Source organism: Oncorhynchus mykiss, chromosome 3 (assembly GCF_013265735.2).
Source record: "Oncorhynchus mykiss isolate Arlee chromosome 3, USDA_OmykA_1.1, whole genome shotgun sequence".
NCBI lineage: Eukaryota > Metazoa > Chordata > Actinopteri > Salmoniformes > Salmonidae > Oncorhynchus > Oncorhynchus mykiss.
Window position 1 is genome coordinate 7,618,214 of NC_048567.1, and position 16,176 is coordinate 7,634,389.

General features: G+C 44.3%; 1 protein-coding gene across 1 annotated transcript; it reads left to right on the forward strand.

The window, feature by feature from the left end:
• The first annotated feature begins 154 nt into the window (after positions 1-154).
• Positions 155-9,754, forward strand: LOC110508507 (FAD synthase). The gene is made up of 10 exons (XM_021589071.2): positions 155-287; positions 1,074-1,291; positions 2,861-3,238; positions 7,259-7,372; positions 7,655-7,922; positions 8,083-8,230; positions 8,382-8,480; positions 8,723-8,912; positions 9,099-9,172; positions 9,277-9,754. Exons 2-10 carry the CDS (start codon positions 1,112-1,114, stop codon positions 9,410-9,412), a joined length of 1,587 nt encoding a protein of 528 aa, XP_021444746.2. The 5' UTR covers positions 155-287; positions 1,074-1,111; the 3' UTR covers positions 9,413-9,754.
• The last annotated feature ends 6,422 nt before the right edge of the window (positions 9,755-16,176 follow it).

The window sequence follows — 16,176 nt, forward strand, 5'->3', positions numbered from 1 at the left end:
CTTGACCTAGTTCTCATAACCTACTGCTCACGTTATGCTAAACCTACTACGAAAAAAAGTTGTATCACTTCTAGACAAAACATGATATCAGTGGTACACTGCACACCCTGTACTTCCGCTACACAAATAGCGTGGTCAATTTCCGTCCCGCCTTCTTACAGCTCATTGGCTTTTTGGATTCAGAGATGGCACTTTATTGCTCCTGATTGGCTCGCCAGAGCCACCCAGTGTTTGAAGGGCATGCAGTTTGTCGGCTAATACATAACGAGGACGTATGCGACTTTAGGGTAAGCACTTGTCTGTTGATTACACAGGTTATCAAACACATTATTGTTGCTATCTATTGTCACAGCAGAGATACATTATAATCAGTAGAAAGGGTATTACGTGGCCATTAAACTAATGATCATGTTTACATTCAGACGTTGCGCAGGGGGTATCTAGCTAGCTGTTAGCCTATGATGTCTAATCAAATATGGTGGATAAATGAAGATATCTTACGCAGGCCGTTTACCTTTGAAAACAGTTGTCATAGTTCCGGTCTGCTTTAGGGATAGCAGCTGGATCTGGTTTGCTTAGTTCATTGACCTAATATGAACCGTCAAAAAAATTGCGAGTATGATGTCTCGCTTCCTTTTCTGTCTCTGGTCCTATGCAATGGTTGCGGATGGGGCTGGCTTGTTCCTCGCCGAGTGACCGTGGTGAAATCACCCTTTACTCTAGATAGGCAGGTGGCTTATAACTACAGCAGACGTTTAGCTTGAACTTAGACAGCAACATAAATTTCAGCCACCATAACTTCAAGTTAATGCTTGGATTTCAAATAGAATAGGTTGCTAACTGGACAATCATTTATGGTGAAATCCTGTGTAACACTCCTCTGATCTACCCTCCCGTCTTATGCAAATAAGATGACAAACAGCTGTTCTCCTTATTGGTGTCCAATGACTACATTTTGATCTTATTGGAACAAGTATGTACAGCATTCTCCCCTTCTTTCTCCCTCTACTACTTCATAACTCACCCTCCATGTCTCTCTCCCTCCCTCTCTCCTTCCCTGCCTCCCTCTCTAGTTGGTTCTCTTCCCCCACTCTTTCTGTCTCAGGTCTGGATGCTGCAGGCTGTGTCCAGGCTGAGTAGAGCAGCGGTGCATGTGAGGAGAGTGGCCGCCCAGGTCCAGGTCACCACTGTAACCATGGCCCAGAATCACCAGAGCTGCGGTACCTCCTGTCAACAGAATGGGGGTGCTGTCACAGCAGCCATCCTCATCATCGGGGACGAGATACTCAAGGTGATACTGGAGATGGGGGCTTGCTACTAGAGGTCGACCGATTAATCAGAGTGGCCGATTAATTAGGGCCGATTTCAAGTTTTCATTACTATTTTTGGCCGCCAATTTTGCTTATTTTTTTATTATAATTTTTTTAATACCTTTATTTAACTAGGCAAGTCAGTTAAGAACACATTCTTATTTTCAATGACGGTGGGTTAACTGCCTTGTTCAGGGGCAGAACGACAGATTTTCACCTTGTCAGCTCGGGGAATCCAATCTTGCAACCTGCCTCTCGTTGCACTCCACAAGGCCTGTTACGCGAATGCAGTAGAATCCAAGGTAAGTTACTAGCTAGCATTAAACTTATAAAAAACAATCAATCAATCATAATCACTAGTTAACTACACATGGTTGATGATATTACTAGTTTATCTAGCGTGTCCTGCGTGGCATATAATCGATGCAACGCTGGGGGATGATTTAACAAATGCGCATTTGCGAAAAAAGCACAATCGTTGGACAACTGTACCTAACCATAAACACCAATGCTTTCTTAAAATCAATACACAGAAGTATATATTTTTACACCTACATATTTAACTAAAATAAATCCAGGTTAGCAGGCAATATTAACCAGGTGAAATTGTGTCACTTCTCTTGCGTTCATTGCACGCAGAGTCAGGGTATATGCAACAGTTTGGGCAGCCTGGCTCATCGCGAACCAATTTGCCAGAATTTTACATAATTATGACATAACATTGAAGGTTGTGCAATGTAACAGCAATATTTAGACTTAGGGATGCCACCCGTTAGATAAAATACAGAACGGTTACACATTTCACTGAAAGAATAAACGTTTTGTTTTTGAAATGATAGTTTCCGGATTCAACCATATTAATGACCAAAGGCTCGTATTTCTGCGTGTTATTATGTTATAATTAAGTCTATGATTTGATAGAGCAGTCTGACTGAGCGATGGCAGTCTGACTGTTACACTGGCAATACTATAGTGCCTATAAGAATATCCAATAGTCAAAGGTATATGAAATACAAATGGTATAGAGAGAAATAGTCCAATAAATACTATATTAACTACAACCGATAACCTCTTACCTTGGAATATTGAAGTCTCATGTTAAAAGGAACCACCAACTTTCATATGTTCTCATGTTCTGAGCAAGGACCTCAAACGTTAGCTTTTTCACATGGCACATATTGCACTTTTACTTCTCCAACACTTTGTTTTTGCATTATTTAAACCAAATTGAACATGTTTCATTATTTATTTGAGGCTAAATAGATTTTTATTGATGTATTATATTAAGTTAAAATGTGTTCTTTCAGTATTGTTGTACTTGTCATTATTACAAATAAATAAATAAAAATCGGCCGATTTTAATCGGCATCGGCTTTTTTTTGGTCCTCCAATAATCGGTATCGGCGGTGAAAAATCATAATCGGTCGACCTCTACTTGGTACTGAGTGGAATATGCCTGATCTCTGAAAAGAAACTCCTCCCTATCTCTTATGAGTTAGCTCATCTAAAGAGTCTCTTTCCCTCCCTCTACCCCCCCCACTCTCTCTCAGGGTCACACGGTGGACACTAACAGCGCCTTCCTGTTGCGAGCTCTGAGGAAGCTGGGAGTGTGTGTCCAGCGTGTCACAGTAATCCCAGACCAGCAGGAGGTCATCTCTAAGGAGGTGGCCCTCCTGGCCCCACAGTACACACACCTGCTCACCTCTGGGGGAATAGGCCCCACCCACGACGACGTCACCTTCGAGGGTGTTGCCATGGCGTTCGAGGAGGAACTGCATGCCCACCCGGAGCTGACCCGTTTGGTGGAGGAGTTCTTTGGGGTGGTGGATAGGGAGAATGCAGCCATGAAGCTAGCCATGGTCCCCCGCTCGGCCAAGCTCAACTACGGCACTGACCCTCAGACTGGACAGCCACTACGCTACCCACTGGTCAGTGGCTAACTACTGTTAAACAAAAAATATATTTTGGTATTTTTTCCTCATTAGTCCACTGTTGATACAGTCCCTAAATGTTTTGAATGTTAGCAGTCAAGTCAAGATATTGGACTTTCAAGAAGTAAAGCGTCACTTGCCACATCATCATTATGATGCATAATGCATCATCTGACTCCTTTAACATGTAAGGGATAAACGCCCACGTTCTGTACATTACCTTGGAAACAACGGACGGCAGAGCGGGATGAGGCGGAGCCAACTAGCTACAGAAACACAGTCCCGACCTCTGCAGCCGAATAACAGCAAAGTTTATTTTGTTTAAGCTGTTTATCCCGCTTATACCACATTTGTCAATGAAAACAATACTAAGCACACATTTACCGGTAGAAATAAAATGTTTTTGTTGATATTTTCACTTATATAAGAAAATTCATACTCCTATTTTGGTTGCTACAGACTCAACCCAGTGGTTCGTTATGATTAGTTCGATATTTATGGACGTGACCCAGTTGTTTGTTCTTTGTCCCGTTGCCATGCTCACTGCCAACGTTCTTATCCCTTGCTTGCTAGCTAGCCAGCTAGCTATGGCTAACACAGTCACAAACTTTTCAGCCAGAATAACAGCAAAGTAGATGTTTTCTTGGGACATTCATTTGAATTAATCGATAACAATGAGCTGGTAATGCCCGACTTTGCCTTTGTTTGCCTTCTCGTCAGGACACCCGACACTGTTCATTATGAGGAGATAGCATTGCATATCAAACACTAGGCTAGAAGCTAGCTACAGTGGGGCAAAAAAGTATTTAGTCAGCCACCAATTGTGCAAGTTCTCCCACTTAAAAAGATGAGAGAGGCCTGTAATTTTCATCATAGGTACACTTCAACTATGACAGACAAAATGAGAAAAAAAATCCAGAAAATCACATTGTAGGATTTTTTATGAATTTATTTGCAAATTATGGTGGAAAATAAGTATTTGGTGACTGACAAAGAAGCAAGATTTCTGGCTCTCACAGACCTGTAACTTCTTCTTTAAGAGGCTCCTCTTTCCTCCACTCGTTATCAGTATAAAAGACACCTGTCCACAACCTCAAACAGTCACACTCCAAACTCCACTATGGCCAAAACCAAAGAGCTGTCAAAGGACATCAGAAACAAAATTGTAGACCTGCACCAGGCTGGGAAGACTGAATCTGCAATAGGTAAGCAGCTTGGTTTGAAGAAATCAACTGTGGGAGCAATTATTAGGAAATGGAAGACATACAAGACCACTGATAATCTCCCTCTATCTGGGGCTCCACGCAAGATCTCACCCTGTGGGGTCAAAATGATCACAAGAACGGTGAGCAAAAATCCCAGAACCACACTGGGGGACCTAGTGAATGACCTGCAGAGAGCTGGGACCAAAGTAAGAAAGCCTACCATCAGCAAGGGCATTGAAGATGAAATGTGGCTGGGTCTTTCAGCATGACAATGATCCCAAACACCGCCCGGGCAATGAAGGAGTGGCTTCGTAAGAAGCATTTCAAGGCCCTGGAGTGGCCTAGCCAGTCTCCAGATCCCAACCCCATAGAAAATCTTTGGAGGGAGTTGAAAGTCCGTGTTGCCCAGTAACAGCCCCAAAACATCACTGCTCTAGAGGAGATCTGCATGGAGGAATGGGCCAAAATACCAGCAACAGTGTGTGAAAACCTTGTGAAGACTTACAGAAAACGTTTGACCTCTGTCATTGCCAACAAAGGGTATATAACAAAATATTGAGATAAACTTTTGTTATTGACCAAATACTTATTTTCCACCATAATTTGCAAATAAATTTATTAAAAATCCTACAATGTGATTTTCTGGATTTTTTTTTTCTCATTTTGTCTGTCATGGTTGAATGGTCATGGTTGTACCTATGATGCAAATTACAGGCCTCTCTCATCTTTTTAAGTGGGAGAACTTGCACAATTGGTGGCTGACTAAATACTTTTTTGCCCCACTGTAAATAGTTTGTTGCTGGCATACCTGCCAATATGACAACCAAATAAAATAAATACCAGTTGCTGAAAACAGATAGAAACATGTGGCAGGATTTGACAGCATGGCGCCACTTGTGTCATGACTGCAAAAGTAGGGCCCAATGTTCCCGCTTTGGCACTCAGCATTTCACCTCTGCTGAGTGCAAACTTGAATGTTGTGAAAATTCTGTGCAACATCCAGCGCACGTGAAGACTGAGGCTGTACCTGCTTTAAGTTACAGTTTCAGACAGTGGTCAACTAGGCTACTGTGGCTATTTGATCATATTGTCCTACCAGAGTGGCGTACCATCAAAAACAATGGAGAAAATGCATCCCATAATATTTTTACATGGAAATAGCTGTTCTATCAGCCTATAGTAGCAGCCAATGTGTGGTGCTCAATGTAGTTCTACTTTCCATGACACTTTTGAAAAAACATGCAGGGCTTGACATTAAGGTGACTGAAAATGTTGTTTGATGCAAGAAACCACTTTACAAAATAAAATGCATTATTATTCCCATACCATTATTACAGAGAATCAGACAAATTATGCTGCCCTCTGCCTATTGGCTACTTAGCTTATTCAAGCCGGTCTCAAAATACAACACTGCCCCTTTTTAAGACAAAAAAAGCTCTTTACCTGACTTGCATCTCAAAGATGGCTAGACATGTACACATTTTGTGCTCTTGTAGAAAACAACCACTCCCCCATTGCTGACTACAAATGATCTATAACTGGACTAATAACTCAACTAGCGGAGGATATGAACAAATGTGCACAAGTGGCTAAAGGCAGCTCACACTTTTGATCTCAAAACAAGCTCATCTACTCACGACTGCTTATGCTGTAACCAGTCCAGTTCAAAGTGAATGGCACAGATCCATATATGGAAAACAAAAAGGATAACGACGCACACTGCTGCTCATGCTCCCAGGTGATTTATTTATAACGACGTTCCCTTAAGTCTTCATCGGGCTTCCATATCCCATGTGGGGGTGGAAGGTCCTAAATATAGGGGCAGTACTCAGTGACATCACTTAGTGAAACTGTTTGGGAGCAGTGTGCAGCGTTTTCCATAAATTCACCTGCGAAAAGTACCTGGATGTGCGTATGTTCTTCCACTTTTGTACAGATCCATATATGGCAATGGTCTATTTGCATATAGACTACTGCTGCTCTGATTGGTTATGCCACAGGTCTGTGTAGAGTAAGGACTGAGTTGTGCATGTCAATTCAACAGAATCCTACTCCGATGCGTTCTGCCTAACAAAAAATCTCTTGCATAGTTATTAGTTTTGGATACTAAGTATGTTGCATTGAAAGTGGCTAATATTGTGTTGATTCAATCACCATTCCCACAGTAAAGGGAAACATTCATAGTGTTAACTAAGTGGGAAAAATACTAGAAAGTTAATTGAAATTCAATTTCGTGCTTCTCTGTGCAGACTGATATTTCTACTGTGTCGCGCCTGTGCACACGCACAGTTTAGAGGAAACATTGGTATTGTCCAGAGAGATTCATGTTCATCACTCACCACGTTAGGTCATCAGATGCTAAAAAAAATGTCTCTGCAAAAACAGATCAATGCCAGCTAGCAAAGTTTTTTTTCTTTCTCGTTGGACCTGCGTTTACAGTTTATCCAATTTCAGTTTGTGTAGTTGTTGGTGTAGCTTCCTGTAACAAGTACGGTCTGCATGTGTAGGCATATATTGCGCACTGATTGCAAGGCGTCCCGATATCTTTTCCAACTCTCCAGTTATCTGGTTTTAATGTCCATTCTAGAATGCCCTTCTAGCCAATCAGAAATGACTATTCAACAACGCTGTGATGTAACATGATATCATGTAGAAAACATGAACATTCTACCTGATGGTCAGTGTCTGAAACCAGGTAAAATATATTTTAATGATAGGAGATATGAGTGCGTTGGAGCCACCGGCTTTAAGAGTCTGGAGATGCTTGATGTCATGCTGGTCGTGGTTCTGACTCCGTCTCTGACATTCCCAGGTGAGTGTGCGTAACGTCTACATCTTCCCTGGGATCCCGTCTCTGTTGGAGAGAGCCTTCAACGGTCTGGAGCACCTGTTCGCTGGCTCAGGGACCACCTTCCACACACGAGAGGTGAGGTGACCAACCGTCTGACTCCACTACAATAAGGTCGACAGGAGGTTTTCAACATGCAGACAAACATCGCTTCACTCCTAGGCCTGGAGACCCACAGGGTGTGCAGGCTTGTGTTCCATCTCAGATTTAACACATCTGACTTAAGTTATGGACTAATCATCAAGACCTTGATGAGCTGAATCAGCTGTGTTTGTGCTGGGCTGGAGCAAAGCCTGCACAGGACCACTGTTGCAATGGATGCCTACTATAATGTTATGTATTACCCGTGTTGTGTTGTAGGTGTTTGTGGATGCAGACGAGGCGTTGATCGCCCCGGTGCTGACCCGCCTGCAGGCGGGCTGGGGGAAGAGGGTGGCTCTGGGCTCCTACCCTGACTGGCTCAGTAACTACCACCGGGTCAGGCTGGTGCTGGATTCAGACAGCTCTGAGGAGGTGGAGAAGGCCCGGGCTCAGCTGCTCGAGGAGATGCCCAAAGGCAGTGTGGTTCCCCTGGTCACGGACCCTGTGTCCATCGCTACTGAGGAGGTCTACACACTGGCCAACAGCGGTGTGTGTGTGTGTGTGTGTGTGTGTGTGTGTGTGTGTGTGAGAGAGAGAGCAAAGGAGGGAGGGGTGGTGGAGGGACGGACAGCTAGAGTACCCATAAAAAAATCACTGACTACATTTCCCATGACCCCAACTGTCTGTATGAACGCCATCTCCCATAGGCACGCCGCTGGGTGATAAAGTGGCAAACGCTCTGAAGACCATAGAGTCTGCTCTGGATCAGTATTCGGCAGGGGAGATCTGTGTGGGCTTCAATGGAGGCAAAGACTGCACTGCTCTACTACATCTATATTACGCTGCACTGAAACGGTGAGAGAGAGAAAGACAGTTTTCTGTCTACACAGAATGAAGGAATGAGACGATATGTGACTTTTAACCCATATTGTGTTCTCCGTCTGAATTGATTGTTTACTGGGAAAATCTACCTTGTATTTATTCTCTCTCTCCCCCTCCCTCACAGGCGGTATCCGGAGGGTAAGGACAAGGTAAAGGCTCTGTACATTCGCATCGTCTCTCCCTTCCCAGAGATGGAGAGATTCCTCCAGGACACAATAAAGAGGTAAGCTATCGGTCTCTGTAGTTAGCGTTAGCATCTCTAGGTCGTTTCCTCAATCCCTATATACTGCACCTCTGTTAGCTATGTACTTTTTTTCTGTCCCCAACAGGTCTGTGTATGGTTGTAGCTTCATCTGCATTGCATCTTTGAGTTTGAGCAAAACTCTGATAATAAAATGTATTACAGTATTATTATACAGAGACTTTGGCTCACTATTTAGCAGAGCTCCATCCTGTCTCCCATAGGTATGACCTGGAGATTTTCTCAGTGGAGGGCAGTATTCGGCAGGCATTGAGTGAGGTACAGGAGAGGAGGCCGGAGCTGAGAGCTGTGTGTATGGGCACCAGGAGGAGTGACCCCTACTCACACACACTCACACCCATGTGTCTCACTGACCCTGGATGGCCGGACTACATGAGGGTCAACCCCCTGCTGGTGAGACATGATGCTTACAATGTTCCCTTTCTGAGGGTGTGTGTGAGATATACTTCTAATGCTCTCTCTTCCTCCTTCTCATTCTCTTTCTTGTCTCCCCCCTCTTGTCTCCCTCCCTCTCTCTGTGTCTCTCTCTCCCCCTTCTTTCTTGGTTTCTCTCCCTCCCTCTCTCTCTGTCTCCATCAGGACTGGACGTATCATGATATCTGGTCATTCCTGAGGACTCTATATGTGCCCTACTGTATTCTGTATGATAAAGGGTAAGAAGACATACACACCTTAATCAAGCATGTCCTCTGTTTCCTCTCACTGTCTACTCCCCCGTCCTAGTCTCTGACTGATTCCTCTGTCCGTCTCCTGACAGGTACACCTCATTGGGCAGCATGGACAACACATGCCGAAACCCCGCCCTCCAAGTGGTGGATGGGAGGGGCGTGAGCCGCTATAGACCTGCCCACCACTTGGAGAATGAGGAAATGGAGCGCGACTCACGTGAATGATGTCACTTCCTTGTTTGTAACGTCATGTCCTGATCTTTTATCCGCCCTTCCTGTTTGGGGCTCCAGGTAAGAGATGCTTGTAGGGACAGACCTAGGATCAGCATATCCTCCTCAAATCCCAACCTTAACCATTAGAGGAAGGAAGTGGAGAGTGAAAGAAAGAGGGAACAGATTGAGGAAAGTGGAACAGACAAAGAACCAGAGACTGATCGCAGAATGAGTGAATTTTGAAGGAAAAGTGTGTATTTCTGAATGGAAAACATGTGCCTGAGTGTATGTCTGAGTGGCTTAGAATCTAAAGATATGGATTTACATGGTTTGTAATAAAATATCAATCTGTCACAAGTTTACTTATTGATTAATTATTGGCAAAAGATTGTGAAGGTGCTGATGAGAGAGGGGGAGGGAGAGTAATTATTCTGTTGTACATTTTAACAATATTCCTCTGTTCACGATTTTACACGACAAACACCTTCCTAATATTGAGTTGCACCCCCCCTTTTCCCTCAGAACTGCCTCAATTTGTTGGGGCAAGGACTTTACAAGGTGTCAAGCGTTCCACAGGGATGCTGGCCATGTGGACTTCAATGCTTCCCACAGTTGTGTTAAGTTGGCTGGATGTCCTTTGGGTAGTGGACCATTTTTGATAAACAGGAAACTGTTGTGTGAAAAACCCAGCAATGTTGCAGTTCTTAACACTCAAACCAGGGCGCCTGGCACTACCATACCCTGTTCAAAGGCACTTCAATATTTACTCTTGCCCATTCACCCTTTGAATGCACACATACACAATCTGTCTCAAGTCTTAAAATCCTTCTTTAACCTGTCTCCTCCCCTTCATCTAAACTGATTGAAGTGGATTTAACATGTGACATCAATAAGGGATCATATCTTTCACCTGGTCAGTCCATGTCATGGAAAGAGCAGGTGTTCCTAATGTTTTGGACACTCAGTGTATATTATAGCATATTTGTATACTGCAGTGGAGGCACATGGGAAGTGCCGGGAGACGAATGAGGCGGCGCAAAATTGGCACAGCGTCGTCTGGATTAGGGGAGGGTTTGGCCCAGCGTCGTCTGGATTAGGGGAGGGTTTGGCCCAGCGTCGTCTGGATTAGGGGAGGGTTTGGCCCAGCGTCGTCTGGATTAGGGGAGGGTTTGGCCCAGCGTCGTCTGGATTAGGGGAGGGTTTGGCCCAGCGTCGTCTGGATTAGGGGAGGGTTTGGCCCAGCGTCGTCTGGATTAGGGGAGGGTTTGGCCCAGCGTCGTCTGGATTAGGGGAGGGTTTGGCCCAGCGTCGTCTGGATTAGGGGAGGGTTTGGCCCAGCGTCGTCTGGATTAGGGGAGGGTTTGGCACAGCGTCGTCTGGATTAGGGGAGGGTTTGGCCCAGCGTCGTCCGGATTAGGGGAGGGTTTGGCACAGCGTCGTCTGGATTAGGGGAGGGTTTGGCCCAGCGTCGTCCGGATTAGGGGAGGGTTTGGCCCAGCGTCGTCTGGATTAGGGGAGGGTTTGGCCCAGCGTCGTCTGGATTAGGGGAGGGTTTGGCCCAGCGTCGTCTGGATTAGGGGAGGGTTTGGCCCAGCGTCGTCTGGATTAGGGGAGGGTTTGGCCCAGCGTCGTCCGGATTAGGGGAGGGTTTATTTTATCAGATCCTTTTTAGCCAACATCTGCATAGCGCTTGTTTTGGCCGTGTCGGCGGTGGAACTGCATTAGGGTGGCAGGTAGCCTAGCAGTTAAAGCATTGGAACAGTCACTGAAAGGTTGTTGGTTCAGAAAAATCTGTCTGTGCCCTTGAGTAAAGCGCTTTAACCTTAATTGCTCCTGTAAATTGCTCTGGATAAGAGCATCAGCTAAATGACTAAAATGTAAATCCACAAGCAGCTCCTGGCATTACACCTAAAGTTGACATTGTCATTGGATGCACAGAGCCGCATTAACAGAAATCCCATGCAGATTTGTTGGAACACTGGAGTGTGAGATGTAGGTTAATCTACACCTTGATTAGGATGATAGAAAACCTCATTTAATTTCATGATTTTTCAATTTGAGCATGACTATTTCTATATAGCCTACACTTTTTGGTTCTGAACTTCTAACGTGAGTGGGGTGGGGGTGTGGCTTCGTGACAATGATCGCAAGAGCAGCTGTTCACTGTTTTTAACTGGTCCAACCCAGCTCCACCTCCAACATGCCAAAACATCAGCTATGCAGGTGTCTGCTATCGCTTGATGTGATTTCATCCATATGGGCCTTAATGTATAGTATATGGTGCAATCTAAAAAGAACCTACAGCTACTGCAAAGTAGTCTAATCTACATTGAAACAGGCATGCATGTATGATACCACAACAAAGACATACCCATAGAGATTCTATTGCATTACAAGAGGGGCTATGTCATAAACCCTCAAAGTTCCAGAATATTGTTATATAATGACTGTATAATTAGGCCTACAATTTATGTAGGTTTTATACATATTTTCTGTATATCTTCCAAAATGTATGCAAACAGACCATAAATGTTTCAATGTTTGTTTTTTTGGAAAGCTGTGTGTTATTATGTGATGCCTTTATTCATACTTGTTACATTTACAACTCTTCTAAGTCCTAGCATCAATGGATTTCAGCCAGTGGATTGATTGCATTGTTTGTATGGAATGCTAATAATAATAATTGATGCAACTTTTATGGAGCTTTTCTTTACAGAAAATAATGTCAAAGTGCATAAAAAGCTAAATAAGCAATCAACAAATTTAGATGGTAGAGATGGAGATTGAATATTCCTTTGGCTTCGGACGAAAGGCTGGGCGTTAAGGCAGTTTGGATTGAAAGGCGGCAGTGTTGCTTCAGGTGAAAGGCTGGGAGATGAGGCAGTTTGGATTGGAAAGGCAGTGTTGCTTCAGGAGAAAGGCTGGGAGATGAGGCAGTTTGGATTGGAAAGGCAGTGTTGCTTCAGGAGAAAGGCTGGGAGATGAGGCAGTTTGGATTGGAAAGGCAGTGTTGCTTCAGGTGAAAGGCTGGGAGATGAGGCAGTTTGGATTGGAAAGGCAGTGTTGCTTCAGGAGAAAGGCTGGGAGATGAGGCAGTTTGGATTGGAAAGGCAGTGTAGCTTCAGGTGAAAGGCTGGGAGATGAGGCAGTTTGGATTGGAAAGGCAGTGTTGCTTCAGGAGAAAGGCTGGGAGATGAGGCAGTTTGGATTGGAAAGGCAGTGTTGCTTCAGGTGAAAGGCTGGGAGATGAGGCAGTTTGGATTGGAAAGGCAGTGTTGCTTCAGGAGAAAGGCTGGGAGATGAGGCAGTTTGGATTGGAAAGGCAGTGTAGCTTCAGGTGAAAGGCTGGGAGATGAGGCAGTTTGGATTGGAAAGGCAGTGTTGCTTCAGGAGAAAGGCTGGGAGATGAGGCAGTTTGGATTGGAAAGGCAGTGTTGCTTCAGGTGAAAGGCTGGGAGATGAGGCAGTTTGGATTGGAAAGGCAGTGTTGCTTCAGGTGAAAGGCTGGGAGATGAGGCAGTTTGGATTGGAAAGGCAGTGTTGCTTCAGGTGAAAGGCTGGGAGATGAGGCAGTTTGGATTGGAAAGGCAGTGTAGCTTCAGGGGAGGGGGCATCGATGGTAGAGCCAGAGAGAAACAGACAGTCTGACAAACAGGCCCAGAGTGCTTCATCAGTACACCACATCTGCTTCTCCGACGGCCAGTTCCTCAATAGGACCCACTCCTCCGTAGCTACTGCTCCTCCACTGCCCAACATCACCTAGGTGATGCCACATCTGCTTCTCCGACGGTCAGTTCCTCCATAGGACCCACTCCTCCGTAGCTACTGCTCCTCCACTGCCCAACATGTAGCACCCACCTAGGTGATGCCACATCTGCTTCTCCGACGGTCAGTTCCTCCATAGGACCCACTCCTCCGTAGCTACTGCTCCTCCACTGCCCAACATCACCTAGGTGATGCCACATCTGCTTCTCCGACGGTCAGTTCCTCCATAGGACCCACTCCTCCGTAGCTACTGCTCTTCCACTGCCCAACATCACCTAGGTGATGCCACATCTGCTTCTCCGACGGTCAGTTCCTCCATAGGACCCACTCCTCCGTAGCTACTGCTCCTCCACTGCCCAACATCACCTAGGTGATGCCACATCTGCTTCTCCGACGGTCAGTTCCTCCATAGGACCCACTCCTCCGTAGCTACTGCTCCTCCACTGCCCAACATCACCTAGGTGATGCCACATCTGCTGAAAAGTTTTTAACTTTTTTGGAATATTATTGGAAGTTAATTAGAACAAATATTTGAATAATTTCACTTAAAATGGCTGGCTGTCTAGCTACTAAACATAACGTGCAGATAATCTTCAAATTCATTGTTTTACACTGGCTTGGACATGGTTGACTGACTCCCTGACCAAAATGGCTGACCTTTTATGGTGTCATAAGACCTTTTATGTCCATTCTGTTATTCTAATTCCTAATTATATGGAAATATCTGTGCAATTTAAGCAAAACATACAGAAGAAAGGTTTTAACTATTGTCTCTCTCACACAGAACAGTTGATTCAGGATGGGACAGCATTCATTTTACAGTAGGTCTAAGATGCAGTTTCAGTGTCCAACCTCACAGGAGCGTTGTTCTCACGTTTTTCATTTAGCTTTTTGATTACACTAAATGACCCTTTCTGTTTTCAAGTGTGACTGAATCCCGGCGTATCGATTCCCCTCTCCCCGCCAGGAGATTAGTCGATGCTCCGGCAGCAGGGATCGATACAGGCCAATCTAATCAAGCGGGTCGCTTACGAGGCCTCCCCAGGCCTCACACAATGTTACAGCATCAATTACCTTCTCTGCCCTCGCTCTGTGTCACTCCCGTGTCCCCCAACTTCACTGGTCTGGGTGTTATGGCGTGATTAGATTATTATTAATAAGAGCGACAATAAGATGAGATATTACAATTATAAAGTTAATGGTGTTAGATTGTGGGACTTGATAGGAGATTGTCTGGAATATGATGTAGGTATATTTGGAGTGATTACTTTATATTGGTTAAGATGCTTGTCAATTACAAATGTAGTGTGTGTGTGTGGCAGGTGTTGAGTATGTAATTATTTCAGAGAAGCAGGTGCCCCCTCTTCCCCAAGATCTACCCCATACCCTCTCTCATCCTCTCTCTCCTCCATCCTCATATCCCTCCCTTTCCTTCATGACTCCCTCTCCCCTGCTGACCCTTATTCCCTCTAGTCTTTAATGTTCAACTTTCAGAGTTTACCGTCTCATAAACAGGAGCTAGATGGTGCCAATCTTTCCAATTTGTCTGGGATGGAGCCTGCAGATTTCCCATAATGCATATTGCTGAATTTATTTACACAACAGATGCCATGAAAAACAGACACAGCTTGACTTTAGATCACTGTTTATGTGAAAAAGGCGTGAAAACATCTGACAGACTTTGATTTGGTAGAGAGCTATTGCCTTAACGTCTCCAGATGTAAGCCTTCTTCAGATAGTGTTTGTGTTCTATAGAGGAACGTCTCTAATCCAATTGCATGCTGGCTCTCTGTGTAAGAGGAGACGAGGCAGCATGAGACAGCGATTCAGCTCCCCGTCCTGAGAGGGATGCTGAACACTCAGGATGAATGGATTCTCAGTGGTTAGAAATCATCTGGAGAACCGAGACCTTTGGGTCTATGCAAATCACAAAGTGATCGGCATGTAAAGTCAACCAACCAGAATGCAGGAAATGTGATGTTCAGTATCAAAGTGAGAGGGAGAGAGAGCTCTTTGAATCGTCTCATGTGAGGTGTGACCGAGTGAGGTGATTTAACTTTGTGTCTAGCTTTGGTTTCTACACATAAAGGTATTCTCATACTCTCAGGTTTGCCACAGTTCTGAGTTCAGTTAATAAAACCTAGACCCTGCTTGTATTGGGGTACATGAAGGAGTTTCTGAAAAGACTTTCAAACCAGACATAACAGGGTTCACTCAAAGTAAATGCAGCATGGCTTACAGATTCAATACCAGTTTTCTGAAACTGATGAGAAAATTCAGAGAGATTGGATTTGTGGGGTTCATGTTTTGTACTGAGAACATGAACACAGCTAAATATATCCAGAAGTTGCTAATTGCAACGTCCTTCAGATTGTCACGGCTCAGTGACCGGCCTAGATGGGGCTGAGAAGTCTTTGATTGTGCATGTACTTGAGAACGTCTTCAACGATTGGTCAGTTTGTGTGTAACAGTCCTCCATTGTACTTGTAAAGACTGAACAAACACAAGCTTTTTGAAGTTATAGAAATGACGTCATGGTAAAAACCACCTTCCGACTTGGTTATGAACACAACATTAGACACACGGATCTATACAACTAATTGAAATGTCACTGAACGTGTGTTCAAAGAATGTCTTGCCATTTCTCAGGAAATCAAACTTAAACAGAAAATATCACAACACACCTGTCTGTCTATTAATTAAGCATCATTAATAGTATACCTTATATTTGCTCTAAATAAAGTTAAGCTATTCAAAAACCCACTGGAAAGTCAAATGAAGAGAAAATATTTATAAATGCTCCTAATAGGTTTCAGAAACATATCAATTACTGTAATGTGGCTTTAACAGTTAACAATACGAAGGATCTGATGACGTGGGTGTGGCTGTTTTTATGGATACACACAACCTTTCATCCTTAAAGAGACTGAGTATCACCAGTCATACAGCACAACAGAGACGACACACCAACATTGTCTCAGTGATTAGTAAAGATAATCACAAGATAACAT

Excerpts from the sequence above, each read along its gene's own strand:
- LOC110508507 (XM_021589071.2), top strand. The coding sequence starts at position 1,112 with ATGCTGCAGGCTGTGTCCAGGCTGAGTAGAGCAGCGGTGCATGTGAGG. Across the intron at positions 1,292-2,860 it reads TCGGGGACGAGATACTCAAG|GGTCACACGGTGGACACTAA; the intron begins GTGATACTGGAG and ends ACTCTCTCTCAG. Across the intron at positions 7,373-7,654 it reads CCACCTTCCACACACGAGAG|GTGTTTGTGGATGCAGACGA; the intron begins GTGAGGTGACCA and ends GTTGTGTTGTAG.